The sequence below is a fragment of the Cannabis sativa genome, unplaced genomic scaffold (genome assembly GCF_029168945.1).
Source record: "Cannabis sativa cultivar Pink pepper isolate KNU-18-1 unplaced genomic scaffold, ASM2916894v1 Contig2, whole genome shotgun sequence".
NCBI lineage: Eukaryota > Viridiplantae > Streptophyta > Magnoliopsida > Rosales > Cannabaceae > Cannabis > Cannabis sativa.
The window spans coordinates 1,014,293-1,029,963 of record NW_026870038.1 but is presented as its reverse complement, the minus strand read 5'-3'; the positions used below and the strand labels follow the sequence as shown (position 1 = coordinate 1,029,963).

General features: G+C 33.3%; 4 protein-coding genes across 5 annotated transcripts; 2 read left to right on the top strand and 2 right to left on the bottom strand.

Annotated features, from left to right (window-relative positions):
- Nucleotides 1-1,305: 1,305 nt before the first annotated feature.
- On the bottom strand, nucleotides 1,306-2,526 carry LOC115717360 (mediator of RNA polymerase II transcription subunit 2-like). Of its 2 annotated transcripts, none has more exons than XM_030646329.2 (2): nucleotides 1,914-2,526; nucleotides 1,306-1,820 (listed from the first exon to the last, which is right to left on the bottom strand). In XM_030646329.2, exons 1-2 carry the CDS (start codon nucleotides 2,463-2,465, stop codon nucleotides 1,458-1,460), a joined length of 915 nt encoding a protein of 304 aa, XP_030502189.2. In that variant the 5' UTR covers nucleotides 2,466-2,526; the 3' UTR covers nucleotides 1,306-1,457. The 2 variants fall into 2 exon arrangements, with proteins under 2 accessions (XP_030502189.2, XP_060963591.1); XM_061107608.1 differs by having other exon boundaries at nucleotides 1,950-2,391.
- A 2,993-nt stretch (nucleotides 2,527-5,519) lies between these two features.
- LOC115715718 (uncharacterized) lies at nucleotides 5,520-6,315 on the top strand. Its single transcript, XM_030644385.2, has one exon. The coding sequence runs from the start codon at nucleotides 5,632-5,634 to the stop codon at nucleotides 6,073-6,075; it is 444 nt and encodes a 147-aa protein (XP_030500245.2). The 5' UTR covers nucleotides 5,520-5,631; the 3' UTR covers nucleotides 6,076-6,315.
- A 718-nt stretch (nucleotides 6,316-7,033) lies between these two features.
- Nucleotides 7,034-11,068, bottom strand: LOC133033032 (uncharacterized). Its single transcript, XM_061107562.1, has 9 exons — nucleotides 10,684-11,068; nucleotides 10,332-10,578; nucleotides 9,944-10,093; nucleotides 9,346-9,403; nucleotides 9,161-9,253; nucleotides 8,900-8,998; nucleotides 8,357-8,448; nucleotides 7,757-7,816; nucleotides 7,034-7,665 (listed from the first exon to the last, which is right to left on the bottom strand). The coding sequence occupies exons 1-9, from the start codon at nucleotides 10,884-10,886 to the stop codon at nucleotides 7,402-7,404; spliced, it is 1,266 nt and encodes a 421-aa protein (XP_060963545.1). The 5' UTR covers nucleotides 10,887-11,068; the 3' UTR covers nucleotides 7,034-7,401.
- Nucleotides 11,069-12,031: 963 nt separating this feature from the next.
- Nucleotides 12,032-14,967, top strand: LOC133033029 (riboflavin biosynthesis protein PYRD, chloroplastic-like). The gene is made up of 4 exons (XM_061107559.1): nucleotides 12,032-12,299; nucleotides 13,000-13,383; nucleotides 13,758-14,056; nucleotides 14,178-14,967. The coding sequence occupies exons 1-4, from the start codon at nucleotides 12,213-12,215 to the stop codon at nucleotides 14,800-14,802; spliced, it is 1,395 nt and encodes a 464-aa protein (XP_060963542.1). The 5' UTR covers nucleotides 12,032-12,212; the 3' UTR covers nucleotides 14,803-14,967.
- Nucleotides 14,968-15,671: the final 704 nt, after the last annotated feature.

Here is a 15,671-nt window from a genome sequence, read left to right as displayed (position 1 = left end):
TCAATAGTTTAGGGAGAATTTTTAACGGCCAAAAAAAATTCAGGAAGCATGATTTGGTACATGTTAAAGTTTAGGAGTTAAAAATCCTAATTAGCCTATTTTATACTACATATTTGCGGTAAAACTCATTTAACATTTATAATTGCTACGCATATAACCCTAATGAAAAAAAATAATGGTAAAAGTACTTTATTTTACGATTTTATAACAATCATATCCCTTTTTAGCCATTAAGTGTCAACTCTAATCATATGGCGATATATTATTAGACTATGTATTAAATAAACTAAAAAAATATGTCACATGTGTTTATGAGTTGGTGCTTAATGGGCTTAATTGGTACTTAATCTTTAATATAAGTGTTATACCTACTTTATTAGTATAAGACCTTTTGTGAAGGTGTCTAAAAATAAAACTATTCATTATTATTGTAAGGCTAATTAGGATTTTTGCTCCCTGAACTTTGACATGTACCAAATCATGCCCCCTGAACTTTTAAGGTCATTGAAAATGCCCCTTGAACTATTGAGATTGTTGGATTTAAGGAATTTTTTCTAATTTTAGTAAAAAAGTCCAACATGGATGAAAGTTCAGTGGACATAATTTAGTACATGTCAAAGTTTGAAGGACATGATTTGATAGATATCAAAGTCTGAGGAACATGGTTTAGTACATAGACAATCATTGAAATAGTACAATTGAATAAAATTAGACAAAAGTCCTTAAATCCAACAATCTCAATAGTTCAGAGGGCATTTTCAATGGTCTTAAAAGTTCAGGGGACATGATTTGGTACATGTCAAAATTTAGGGGGCAAAAATACTAATTAGCCTTATTGTAATTTGTGAGTTTGTTTTTCATGAGAATGTTAATTTTGTAATTTTATTAATATATTAATGTATGAAAAAAGTTACAATATTTGATTGACTTATTATTATTATTATTGTTGTTATTGTGAGTTTTTATTTTCATGAGTATTAATTTTGAAAGTTTAAATAGTGAATAATATTTTATTTCTAATATTTTTAAATGTACATATTCAGTGGTAAGTTCATCTTTTTCTATTATTATTCTTTATTTTTTTTTCTAAATAAAGATAAAAATAAAAATGTTAATGCACTATATTGTTGTTGTTTTCATCTTTTAATTTTCCAAATAAAAATGTATCTCTCATTTTTTTTATTGCACTTTGTAACTTTACTTAATGTTTACATGCTTATATATTAAGCAATAAACACAATGAATTATACTTTCAAATGTGAATACTCAAAAATTAAAGGCTATAAGAAGTATTAAATCATAATATAAATGAAAAAAATTGAACCTGTAAATTTTCACATTTTCAATAATTCAAGTGGAAAAACTAGAGAGAACAATTGCAACACACCCCTCTTACACATTATGGCTCTACCAACCAAATTTTTCTTTCTTTCACTCATTAAAAGTATGAAATATCATTACAAAGTCACAATAGGTGCATTAGCTTTGTCCTCTGAGGATGGAGCCGCCACCGCAACATTATTCTTCTCAATATTGTCCGCCTCAACTTTCTCGTCCTTTGGCGCCTCCTCCTTGGGCTCCTCAACAGCCTCAACCTTAACATCGTTGTCCTTAGGTGTCTCAACAGCATTAGTGGCGTCGACTTTATCATTTGTAGCCTCAACTTTCACATCAACTTCGGCATTGGACACATCACCTTCTACCTTATTGGCACCCTTAGTTTCGGTTGAGTTCTCACTCTCCTCGTCCTTCTTCTCTTCCTTCTCCTCATCCTTTTTAGGAGTTTCGCTCTTATTTTCACCTTCATCAACAGTCTTCTCCTAAGATTACAATGTAGAAAAACAAACACAAATCATTACAACATAACATGAAATTCAAATTCAAGAATACTTTTAGTTAAGATAATTGTATACTTGAGCAACAGTCTCAGCCTCAGTCTCAACCTCAACCTCAGTTTGAGCCTGTTCTAGCTTAGCTGGAGACTCGCTTGGGAGAGACTCGCGCTGGGCGATGTCAGACTCCTTTTGCACGCTCGCACATCCTCCCATTATTGACGAAATAAAAAATGTGGGACAAATGAGCGAGTCTTCGGAGGTGAAGAGGAAGGGGGAGAAAGGAGGTTGTTGTTTCTTCCCTTTTTTTATTCTCTTGTTGCAAATATGTGAATTGAGGCAAAGAAAAATAGTGATGGTGAAGGGAGTAATATAGGGTAAGATAGTTGTAATAATTAGGAGATTTTGTTGGTGTTCAACCTGGCATTTGTGGTGTGATTTATTTTGGGTCAATCTTTGTATGGACAAGAAGAATTTTTGGAGGGAATAAGGGTAAAAATTAGTTATGACAGTTAGCTTATTATGGGAATCAAATTTGTCGTTTAAAACAATGATATGTTGTCTTCTTGGCCATTTGATCATCTTCGAAGTACCAAAAACTAGACACCAATGACATTGACAATGTATATACATATATTATTTATGGTACTAATAATTATAGTTAAAATAATATAAAATTACTATATCAAAGCATATGAACCTAACTTTATATATTTATTTATTTTTTATGGTTTTCTTTTAGATTATTTTTTCATACTCTTTTTGTTTTTAAGAAATTAACACTTGTAAGTCATTACCACATTTCCATCAAAAGATGAAAAACGAATTATTACCACACTAATTTTTAAAAGACTCTTGAGAATTTTTGTTTCTGGATATGTATTATTGTGTTTTTGAATTTGTCAACCCGTTAAAATTAAAAATAGTTCCCGAACTATTCACATTGTGTTAAAATGGTCATTCTATCATGTTTTATCACATGTGGTAAAAAGTATGATGATGTGGCAATTTAAACCATTTTTATACCAGTGCCATGTGTATAATTAATTTAAAAAAATAAATTAATTTTTTAATTTAATTTTACTTAAAAAAGATTAGTCATTAATTGATTTTAGCTTAATAATTTTTGAATATATATTATTTTAAATTATACACGTGACGTCGATGTGACAATGATATAAACATGCACATCATCAATTTGTTTGTCACATGTGACAAAATTTGACAGAATGACCACTTTATAATATTGTGAATAGTTTATAAACTATTTTTAACAGGTTAAAAAATTTGAGGGCACAATAATACATTAGTCATAATTGGTGGGACAAAAATATTAAATGAACTTTTCAAAATAATGTGGCAGCCATTTAATATCATAATATTAATAAAATAAAAAAATTAATTGTAGTTTTTATTTTTAAAATTGCTTGATAAAGGCATTTAGACTGAACGGTTAATTGCTTGGACCACTATGAGAGAATCTGTTTTAAGAACCACATCAGCCCACCCTTTACGCTTTATCCAACTTAAAGCCTATTTGATCCCAATTACTTCAACAACATCAAATCGAACCAACCCCACCTTCCTAATTGAAACAGGCTCAATTAGATTTCTCTCTTGGTCACGAGCCACACACCCGACACCAAAACACATTTCATGCTTAAAAATTGCTCCATCGACATTTATCTTAACCTTATGTATCACAATTTTTCTCCAATGCTCATCACCACTACCAAAAACTACATTCAGTAGAGGACCTAATTTCTATGCTTGATCATTTAGTCATTGGTCAAGAGCCAACCTTGCCGATCTCACTACTTCTAAGGCAGTACTAAGCTTATTGTTTCTAAAAGACATCATTTCTAGCCTTCCAAATCCTCCAAGTCACCATAGTCGCTTCAGCCACAACCTCACCATTTCCCACACTAAGTAGACTAGAAAATCATTCTGCAAAAATCAAATCAGCTGCAATTTTAACAACACTCGAAATGCTCCAACAGGAACGAGCATAGCCACACCCAACCAAATGAAAAATGGTCTCAACTTCAATGTTATAAAGAGGGAAAATTAAGTCCACAAAGGTTCTCCAATTCCTTTTATTAAAGAAATATATATATATAAAAAAATTCTACGATTCATCACCCACCCTTCTCGGTGGTGGAGGTTTACCGTCGACAAGTATCATCCTTTCATCTCCACTTTCTTTCTCGTCTCATCCCATGATCACATGCAAAAAAAATCCAGAAAAGCAAAAAAAAAAAAATGAAAAAAAAAAGATGAAGAAGGAAAAAAAAGAAAATAAAAAAAAATGAAGAAGAAGAAAAAAAGTTGATGAGGAGAAGAAAAAAATGATAAAAAAAAAAGGAGAAAAAAATGAAGAAGAAAAGAAAAATAGCTCTCCTAAAAAAAAAGAGAAAAATATATATTTTTATATATATAAATATATAAGGGATCTAATAAATAATGTGGTATGGCTACTCTCTCAAATATCAATTGGTTTTGACATTATTAGTTTGTCTGCGGCGCGCGGTTTGAGGTTGGAGAGGGTCAGATAATCAAGTCGTATGGAGAATAGATGTGAGTGAGACCTATACGTAGAAATCACATGATCGGAGCTAAATGGCTTAAGCAGTTTACTGCTGCTTTGGACGATGTTTCTGTAGCAAAAACCGCAGCTCGGGGTGAGGTCTCTCGGTCGACGATGGTAATGGTTTTGGAGAATCGTGGTGTGCTGGGGTTGAGTCCGATGATAGTGGAGGAAACTTTGGTTCAACGTGAGGAACATCAAAGGTTGTTAATGGGGACCCTATAATTATGGAAGATATTTTACCAGCTGCTATGCATAAGGGATTATCTGAGGATATCAATGAGAAGGCTTATCTTATGGTTCTTGACACGAAGAGGATAAGAACGACTTTGGAAGATACTGATGGGGTCCATGTGAGGGTTGATGTGGCAACGAGCGAAGTGGTAAATGGTTCAAATAACTTGAGTTTGGTGGGTACTGGTGTCCAGACCCACCAATCATTATGAATATTTTATCTTGGAATTGCCATGGGCTTGGGAACCCATGGACTTTACAATTCCTTAAGGATCTTGTGATCCAAAAGAAGCCCAGTATTGTGTTTTTTTTGTAAGACTCTATCCAATCGTTCTCAGATAGAGAGAGTGCGTGTACTTACTGGTGTGGTTTTGGAGTCGGACTCGCTGCTGCTGGTGCAAGCCGTGCAGCAAAAGAAGCGTTTGTTGTCTCCGGTGGGGCTTTTAATTTCGGATTATGTTACTCTTATGCAATCCTCTCTTTTGTTTCCTATTTCAATTAATTTTATTAAACGGTCCAAGAACCAGGCGGCTAACTTTTTAGCTCGTTCTTCTGGTTCTATTCCTGGCAGTGTTTCACGCGGGGGTGTTGTCCCTGATGGTTTGGAAGCTATCTTGGTAACTGATTTAATTTAATAAAGATTAAATTTTTGGTTCAAAAAAAATATAATGAATTGAAAATTCAAAATTACACTTAAAATAATCTTTTTTTTTTTTTAATAAATAAATAAATAGAGTTGTAGAATAAAATTATTCTTTTCCCAAATAATATAATGAAAACCACAAGAATATTTGTTAAAGAAGACAATAGATGATTGGACCCTACTCTACACCTAAAACCAACCAAACGTTCCAATACCATTTTCAATTAACACTTTTTCTTTTTCAATTTTCAAAATATAAAATAAAAAAAGCTTTCTTCTTCAATTTTCCCCCAAATTCCACAAAACCCTAGAAATTTCTCAAAATCCCCAATTTCATGCACCACCGAGCTTTCTGTCAAAGAAAGCTCGCATCTTTCCCAATCATGAAACGATTCAATCCGATTCCTCTCGTCCTCCTCATCTCCACCTTCCTCTTCTGCCTCGCCTCCATCCCCACCGTCCGATCCGACCCCCAATTCTCCTCCGCCATCCGATTACCTTCCGAGGCCACCCATCAAGATCCATGCGGCCAATCACTGGAGAAACCCTCATCCTGCCCCGTCACCTGCTTTCGAACCGACCCCGTTTGTGGGGTCGACGGTGTTACGTATTGGTGTGGATGCGCCGAAGCACGATGTAACGGTGTGAAAGTTGCCAAATTAGGGTTTTGTGAGGTCGGTAATGGAGGTTCTGCTCCTCTCTCAGCTCAGGCTCTGCTTTTGGTACACATAGTTTGGCTCATTGTTCTTGGATTCTCAGTCTTGTTCGGTCTTTTCTAATCCATTTTTTTTTATATATATATTATTACTGAATATAATTGATTGATTCTTCTTCTTATTTCTTATTCTTCTCTAAGATCAGATATTAGGGTTCTTCATTTCTTTTGAAAATTCTTTGCTCTTTGATCATTGTGTATTGAAAGAGCCGGAGATATTTGTGTATTGATGTATATGTAAAAGAGGGATTTTTTTCTTATGTACTTAATTTTATCACATATATTCACATTAATTTCGATTTTTTGCATTGTTTTATATATATATATATGTTTATATATTAGCAATTTACAAGTTGTTGAATGTTCTAATGAGAATGAACTTAATTTTGAAACCAACATGTTTCTCAGCTAAGAGGTTGGGTTGGATTGGATTGTTGATAATTGCCCTTTTCAGCTAGATAAAATTGAATTGAATTGTTTAAAAAATTAGTGACATTTTTGTGAATTCTATTGCAAATTGGGTGAATTTGAGTGGTTGGGTTGGGGGTGGGAGTTTCAAGTTGTGTAAAATTGTAAATGGATTATGAAAAAATAAAAAAATAATAATAGACACAATTTGATGGTGGTGGAGACCATCATGTTTCTCAGTTAAGAGGTTGGGTTGGATTGGATTGTTCATTTCATAATTGCCCTTTTCAGCTAGATAAAATTGAATTGAATTGTTTATTTCTTGCAAATTGGGTGAATTTGAGTGGTTGGGGGGTGGGAGTTTGAAGTTATGTAAATGTGTTTATGAGATAATAATAAAATAATAATAATAATAGACACAATTCGATGGTGGTGGAATTACACTTCATACCATTGTGAAGAAGAACAATGTAATTAGTATTTTAAATCCAGGTTGGTTTTGTTGGCTTCCTGATGAAATATGTGAACTGGCACTAGAGAGAAATGACAAAGGAAAGCTATAGCAATTATTGACATTTAAGTCCAACTTTTTTTAAATACAAAAAAGCTTAAAAGATTAAATAACTAAATCCTTAGGGAGCTCTAGACACCAAGCACGGGACTGAGCAGTAATATTCATATACTATGAAAAGGCAAGTCCTTTGTAAAAAATGAATATGGTCTTTTGTAAAAAATTTCTGATTCCATAACATGACATTAACATCTGTTTAATCTCATTATTGAATAAGGCCCCTAATTGCTCATATAACATGGACAAGTTTTACTTTTTGCCGGAAAATGAAGTAGTATGTATGACTAAGAGCATCCTAAAGATACTACTAAAAAGAGAAACCATAATGGAATCATACACATCAAATACAAAATGTCAAAAGCTCATCAATCAAATTATATTTTGGCACAATTGTTTGGTTGAACCAAAACTCTATTCTGAATTCTTGGGACTTTGGAGTGAAAACCCAGGCTTTTCTTCTTCGCGTGGAGCAATTTTCGGTGTTCTTGAAGTATAGGCGCTCTCGTATGGAGCATCGTCACCCTCATCCTCTACCTTGGCTATTGTCTCGCCAGGTGTTTTATGAACCCCATTACTGGAAGTATTATTGCCAACTAGGCTTTTGTACATGGTGAGAGCTTGAGCCATCATGTTGGCAGGATTCGAAGCTGAGCTCGGTAGCAACATGGTTGTGCCCTGGTAACAAAATGTTAAATTTATGGGGAAAATAAATAATTGAAGCAAAGACATAAGTCCACAGAATGTTAAGAAAATATATGTTTTTCACCTCCTTAGCAATATTACTGAAGGCTTGAATATATTGTTCAGCAATTCTCAAACTTGCTGCCTGCAAATGACATCATAAGGTTAGCAACTCAATATACTTTCAGTAGTTACGGACCTACAGTAACTCATCCGGCCGAACATATTATAAAGTTTGAAGTTCAAGCCCGTCTCGAACACTTAAAATAGTATTTGTTATATTTTCATTTCGTTCGCCCTAAAGATCGGGTGCCTAAAATGAGAGACGAAAACAATAAATATAAAGCAAAAGCTTGTCCCCCAAACAGTAAGATTTCTCTTTTGGTAAATGATGACAATCTAATAATGGAACCAATGGTTTCCTCCATGTAAATGCCCATATTATATATATATATATAAATAAAACATGTGGACTCGTATCCATCTCATGGAAAATCTTGGTGCAGAATAGAGGTCAACCAGTCATCAAGAATGGACACAATTTAACAAAATATAACACAAAATAAAATTGTCTGCTGCAATCCGAACATGAGCTCAGCAAAGATACGACAAACAAGTAAAAAATTTGAGCATTTTATTACGAGCAGACCATCAACATCCAATCTAAGGGATTGAAAAACCATACCTCAACTCCCCCATTTTCCTTGAGGGTCTTTGACACAACGGCAAGACCTTCAGCAGTTGCTTTTGCTTTGGCAAGAATGGCTTCCGCTTCTCCTGTAGAAGTAATCATATGTTAAGAAAGAGAAGAGAGCATCAACATCAGAATAAACCATAATAATACAGATGAAATATGATTAATGAATAGGTCAAGGAGAATCAATACCCCTAACTCTACCCCCTTGGTAAGAGCTTGGGTAATTTATTTGTCCCACATGTATCCTCTAAACCCAATTTCGCTAAAGATTCAAGCAAGCAACAACCCATTAAGAGCATCATACATTACTTGTACATTAAGAACTTGGTACAGCAGAGTAGAGCATGCTAAATGATACACAAGTAAAGACTAGTAAGACTTCATTTAGAGATCCTAAGTAAGAAAATATATTTTGTGACTCACAAAGTACCAACTTTGCATTACTTGCATTTTCAGAATTAAACAAAATTAGGATAAATAGAGTACAACTGAACACTTAAATAAATTTAGGATAACTAGAATATAACTTGCCCTGTGCTCTGTTGACTTGATTTATCCTTGCAGCTTCTGATTCTAAGATCACAGAACTCTTTTTACCGTCTGCGATATTGATATGGGCCTGCCTTTCTCCTGTAAAGATTAAACAGATTTTTTTTTAACAAATCAATAGTCATAAAATCCTAAATATCATTATTATGAATACAAGGTTTCAGATTAAGAGGTACTTCTCTGCCATGGCCACATCACAGAATTTCCTTATAGATATAGCTGATATAAACTAATTTCTATTACCTTCTGACTCGAGAACTTGGGCTCGCTTTTTACGTTCAGCTTCTGCTTGCATCTCCATAGCAGCCCTTACTCCACGAGGAGGAGATATATCCCCTAAAACAAGGATAGATAGTAGAAAGTTCATAAAAGAAATCTTGGGAACATAAACAAAGAAAGTCCATCATAGAACATTAAAGGTGACTTACTTATCTCATAACGGAGGCACTCAAGGCCCCATTCTTTTGCAGCCTTGTTAATGGACTCCTGCACAAGATGCCATGCAACAGTCATTCAGTGGTCCTCGATTATCAAGGGTATGAGAAATTTTAGTAAACACCTTTAACTTAAACTACTTACAAGATTGAATTCATACAAAACCAAGTATAACATGATTCACAAATTACCAACATAAACGAAAATGGCTCTCTCAATCAACTTATACTACGTTCTTTAAGTCGATCATCAAATGTTCTCAGCAGCAAAAAGTCACAAAAATGAAACAAACAATCTGTGATCCGCATGATTTTATATCATTACCATTCACATGAATGAGAATGAAAAGGACTGATGAAAAATGTGAAGGAAAAAAGAAATGGAACGACAAAACAAGTGAAACACCTGTTAACAATTAGTTCTTTTCTTCATGATAACTAATTTCAATTTTAATTATTAAATTCTGTCTTAGTAAACAACAAAGCTTCAACAGATACCTTGCAATACTGCCAGCATTTTGTTTATATTCAAATCTATGCTACTCAGTACTAACAGATGATATATTCAGATTCTCAGATAAAGAAAACTTACTACTATCTTTTCATTAAGAGTATCTCTTTCCTCAAATGTCTTGTCTAGAGTGATTTTCCCAAGCTCACTACGCATTGTAGTTTGTGCAAGCTGAATAACCGCATATATGGGATTCTCAACTCCATAAGAAGCCAATTTAGGATCCACAATCTGTATCAATCAAAACCCACATGAAAAAAATGAGAACTTTCAAAACCCCAATAACCAACTAAACCAAAAAATTAACCAACTAAACCAAAAAATTGAATATTTCATAACCCCCAATAACCAATTAAACAAAAGAAACCCCATTTCTTAAAAAGAAGAAATCCCAATAACCAACTAAACCAAAAAATTGAATATTTCTTAACCCAATAAGTAATTAAGAGAAGAAATCCCAATAACAAACCTTGACATAAAGAACCCCATCAATCAAAATGCTGACATTGTCCTTAGTAATTGCAGACTGGTCAGGAATGGGAATGGCCTCTTCTTTCAAGGAATGAACATAAGCAATCCGATCAACAAAGGGAATCAAGAAATGGATTCCAGAAGGAAGAGTCTTGACATACTTTCCAAACCGCTCAACCACAAAGGCCTTCTTTTCAGGCACAATCCGAACACCCCAATTAACAGGAGGCGTAATCTCATAGATTCTAAACATTAAAAAACACAAATTGGAATCACTCACTCACTCACACATTTCATCAAACACATAACAAACCAAAACCCAAGAAAAACAAAAACTTACTAATTGTTACCTGGATCCATCGCGACCGGTACGGAGATATCGAACGGTGAGCGAATAAGGCGAAGAAGAAGATCTGTTGGAAAGAAGAGGAAGTGGGTGTTTGAAAATGGAGGGTGAAGAAGTGGAGAGAGCTCGAATGGAGGTCTTGGTATTGGTATCAATGGCGTATTTGAGAGTTCTTCTAAAGGAGTTGGTCTTCCATAGACTACTCATCTTGATTGGTTGTTGTTCAGTTCTGGGTTTTTGGTAGTTTTGAATTTGATTCAAATCGAAGGGTTTTTGGGTTTTGGGTTTTGGTTTTTCACAAAAATGGTGTCTTTCTTCCTAATTTCCAATTAATTGACTTTGTTTTTCTTTCTCTCCAAGCATAAACAATTTTGGTAATCTTTTAAAAATACCCAAAAACTATTTTTTTTTTAAGTTTTCTGAAAGATTTAATGCAAGTAAAACATCATTTGAGTGTGTTTAACCGCTAAAAATTCTTTTTTTTTTTAATGTTTTAGTAATTATATATCAAAAAAATTACATGTTGACCGAGGTTTTCAGCAACCAATATAATAATAATAATTTAGAGAGCTATAAAGAATTAAGAGAGAGATTTTACGTGGTTGGGGCGTTAATGAGCCTTAGTCCACGAGTCTGTGTATTTATGATAGTATTTATTACAGAGAATGTTCTTGGTGGATTTTTCCTCTTTTAGTTCTTATGAAATCCAGAATTCTCGACCCCTCTTTAATGAGCTTTGGGGGTATTTATAGTGTTTTTGTGGGGTGATCCCTAGAATTAAGGTACATGCATTTATGTAACTATCAGTAAAGTCACACATTCCCAATGAATATATCATAGGTAATGCGTGGTCTAATCCCTAGGTTCTGTAGGAATTTTATGAGTGCAGTCCTTCGTCTTTTTTTGACTGATGTGATTCCTCACAGAGCAGTCGTCACTAGACTTTATTGATCATAGCCTAGTAGGTGCAGGATGATGTTGTAACTATAACAAGCACCACCATAAAAAAATTGAAAAAAAAAAATTCCAACATGTATATTTAGGTGCAAGACTGACTAATAGATTGTAACATAAGGTTGACAGTAGCACTCCTCTACATGAAAAATTAAATTTTGTTATTTTTGTTGACAAGTAATTTTTTTTTTAGAAAGTTGACTAGTAAATTTTGCTCCAATATTTTTCATCTCATTTTATTTTAATTTTTTTGTGAAATGATCTGAAAATTAAGATTTTAATTGTAATCCAAATGTTTCCAATAAAAAATTAAAACTATTATTTTAGCTCATTATTATCAATAAAATTTCATAATTTATTTAAAAAAATAATAATAAACAAAGTCACTAAGGCTAGACCTAAGATACAATCTATTAAATTGATTGTAAAAATACTTACGCTGACTGAAATTGTAGCCATCGGATTATCAAGGTGGGGCGAAAAGACGATTATACCCCTCAAACTGTTGTGTTGTATGTGAATGTTTCACCTAACAAAAAAATTGATATGGAGAAATTTCTCTGAGAAACACAAAATTCAATGGCTGCAACTTCTGTTGCTGCTGTCACATTTTCATGGCTTTCTCCAATACCCAACTTCAACCCCGCATCATCTCACTCTCAAAAGGTACCCTTTTTCTCTTTTGTGTATATACAAATGAATTATGCTGTGATGAACACAACTTTTGGATCTTAAAGACTCCTTCTTTGGGTACATGAGTGTAATATATTTGTAATTTTGTAGTGGTGGTTGTTGTTTTACTGAAATCAAATCTGAATATGTTAGTAAAGAGTGCATTCAAGATTTGGTCTCTTCCCACCACCAACTGTTTGATAAAATGTCTCAAAGCCAACCAATACCCAATTTCCACAACAAACACTTGTGAAAAAAAATGGATACTTTACCAATTTTTCAGGAAACAAATAATTAATGTTTCAATTTAGATGATAACCATGAATGTTGTGTTTGATTTAGCTTTCTCTGTTTATGTAATGTTAAAGTACATGCTCATTTCTTTTAAGTATGATTTATCCAATCTGTATCAAAGGACTATATATGGTTTTCCACTATTTCTTATTTAGTTGAACTAAAGAGCAACTAGTAAGGCAACTTAGTGTGACATATTTAGGTTAGTATCTTGGAATTTGAATATAATTGTATGGTTGTGATAATTGATACCATGTCTACCTAGATACAAAGAACATAGATTGTAAGGATATGCATATTGGCTTGAGGTTCTTAAAATCCATTTTATTGAATTCAGCACAACCAATCATGTATATTGATTTTGTTATATTTTCATATTGGCAACTAATCACTATTGTAGTTGAGAATGCAAGTTCAAAGACTGTCACTTCCCATGGCCCTTCTCTCTACACCACTTTCCTCAAACTATCCCCTTCTTCCTATAACCCAACTTTTCTTATCCAATTCGAATTTTCCTTCTGGTCCTCTCATATCCAAAACAATCTCTATATCACCAACCACTTTGCCTAAGTTAATGAGTGGGGTATCTGCTAAACAAGGATACAGTGATGGCGATGGTGATTTTGATTATGATGATGGGTTTTACATGAGGAAGTGTGTGGAGATTGCAAGAAAGGCTATCGGGTGTACCAGTCCCAATCCCTTGGTGGGTTGTGTTATTGTCAAGGATGGAAAAATTGTTGGTCAAGGGTTTCATCCTAAAGCTGGCCAGCCTCATGCTGAGGTAAATTTCACTTATAATAAAACTCTGTGAATTAGTTATATTAAAGTCATATTAGTGTTGTATTGTTACAAAAGTAGTAAAATGGTATCAGGAGATTTGACTAGATTTAATTGACTCTAAGGGGTTTGTTAAATTCTTTGATTTCTAGGTGTTTTTAATACTGAAAAGCCTTATTTCTGTTGGTAAAGCTATGGCTTTCTGGGCATATATTTACTAAGTTGGCATGAAAAACTGAAGCTTTTGATGCTGTGAAAATCCCAAGTAGCCCATTTGATCTTCAATTATTAAAGCTAAAGCTTATGCTTATAGAACTAGTGGCTTTTCGGTCAAGTAGCTTTTCTAATGCTGAGTTAGGGGGCATGCATGTTCTATAGGTATTTGCTCTTAGAGATGCTAAAGATTCGACTGAGAATGCAACAGCGTATGTAAGCTTAGAACCGTGTAACCACTTCGGAAGAACTCCACCGTGTACTGAGGCTCTCATTAAAGCCAAAGTGAAAAGGGTTGTGATTGGAATGGTAGATCCAAATCCACTTGTAGCATCGAAAGGGGTTGAGAGACTCAGAAATGCTGGGATTGAAGTTACTGTAGGGATCGAAGAAGAGCTATGCAAGAGCTTGAATGAGCCTTTTATCCACCTAATGCTCACTGGGAAGCCTTTCGTCACGCTTAGGTAAATAAATTAATTGCTACTTTTGATACTTTCAGTTAACTGATCTACAAATTTATAAACTATGAATTAATTGTGTGACATTCAAAATATGTTTATTTAAGGGTCTCTTCCTGACCAGCAGATACTCACTCTCAGTCAATGGCCAAATTGTAGACCAGCTCGGAGAAGGATCTACAGAGTCCGGTGGTTACTACTCGCAGTTGCTGCAAGAATATGATGCTGTTATAGTTTCATCTGCCTCGATAACTGACAAGCTATCAATTCCTCAATCTCAAGAACCCGGAGCCAATCAACCACTGTGGATCATTACAACAAGTAATAATAATAACAATACATCTTTGGATAAAATATTTGATTTGCCCATAAAAGAAGCATCTACTAAGGTGGTAGTTTTCAGTAACCAAGAGATAGTAGTAAACCCGAAAATCGTTAAGAGAGAAATAGAAACAGTAGTTTCGAATCAAATCAGCTTGAACACCATTCTCGAATACAGTAAGCGCCAAGGGTTTTGCAGTGTTTTGTTGGATTTGAGAGGAAATGTAGATGATATTAATGAGCTAGTGAAAGAGGGTATTGAGCAAAATTTGTTGCAAAAGGTTGTGATTCATGTGTTGCCTCAGTGGGTTGAAAAGGATGGTGAGAACTCTTGTGTTGCAGCTCTGAGCAATCTGGATAAGAGTTTGGACATTAAGAAATTGAAGCCTAAAATTTCTGGTAAGACTGTTTTACTTGAGGGATATTTTTGAGTGAAAAATTGAGAAATTATGTTTAATAGTAACATTAGTTTTTGGAATTTATATTTATTAGCCATTAAGAACATTTAGAGTTAGTTGTTTTTATTGTTGAATTTAACTTTGTAATGCTCTTTGGTGTTGAATTTAATATCAATATTCTTTTTAAATTTAAAATAATTTTTTATTTTTCTAAAAAAATGATTTATGCCTAGTTACATCTTTAATATGTTTAATTAAATGAGAATCGAGCATTAAGGAAATTTAGTAATCAAATGCTGCATGAATATGTTATGTTTTCAGTTTCTTATACTTTTATATGGATTAAATATTTAAAGTTACATTTTTTGTTACTTCTGTTAAATTATTTTCAAACATTGAGGTATTTGCAGTAGGGGTGTTCATTTAATTTAATCCGTACTATTTTGCTTTAGGTTGTTCAAAAAAAATTACAAACTATCCAACCCGAATAAACCGCCCAAATCAAACCAAATAAACCGATAAAAAATATAACTCGAATAACTTTACGAAAATTCAAACCGCCTAATGAATGTATTGGGTGGGTTGAATATTATTCTAACCCGCCTAAATAACCTGAACAAACCGAATAAACCGATTTATATATTTTTTACTAAAATTATCTATGATATAATATATAAATTAAGTTTAATAGTTAAACTATTTTACATTTAATTTTTTTTTTATAGTATTTAATTTACAATCTAGAATTTATAGTTGATAATTTTAATTGTATTTTAAAATTGAAGTTGAAATTTAAAATTTAGATATGAGTATATTTTTTTACTCTATTTATTGAAAAATATTATTTAATACTTTAATGTTTATTCAATTTATATTTATTTTTTAACATTAATTTAAACTAT

Bases quoted from the DNA above. Each gene is read 5' to 3' on its own strand.
- LOC115717360 (XM_030646329.2), bottom strand. From the start codon at position 2,465: ATGTATATACATTGTCAATGTCATTGGTGTCTAGTTTTTGGTACTTCG. The intron at 1,821-1,913 runs GTATACAATTAT...TTGTAATCTTAG, and splicing joins AGGCTGAGACTGTTGCTCAA to GAGAAGACTGTTGATGAAGG.
- LOC115715718 (XM_030644385.2), top strand. From the start codon at position 5,632: ATGCACCACCGAGCTTTCTGTCAAAGAAAGCTCGCATCTTTCCCAATC.
- LOC133033032 (XM_061107562.1), bottom strand. From the start codon at position 10,886: ATGAGTAGTCTATGGAAGACCAACTCCTTTAGAAGAACTCTCAAATAC. The intron at 8,999-9,160 runs GTAATAGAAATT...TAATCTTTACAG, and splicing joins CCAAGTTCTCGAGTCAGAAG to GAGAAAGGCAGGCCCATATC. The intron at 7,666-7,756 runs GTGAAAAACATA...TTTTGTTACCAG, and splicing joins TCAGTAATATTGCTAAGGAG to GGCACAACCATGTTGCTACC.
- LOC133033029 (XM_061107559.1), top strand. From the start codon at position 12,213: ATGGCTGCAACTTCTGTTGCTGCTGTCACATTTTCATGGCTTTCTCCA. The intron at 12,300-12,999 runs GTACCCTTTTTC...TCACTATTGTAG, and splicing joins CATCATCTCACTCTCAAAAG to TTGAGAATGCAAGTTCAAAG. The intron at 14,057-14,177 runs GTAAATAAATTA...CCTGACCAGCAG, and splicing joins AAGCCTTTCGTCACGCTTAG to ATACTCACTCTCAGTCAATG.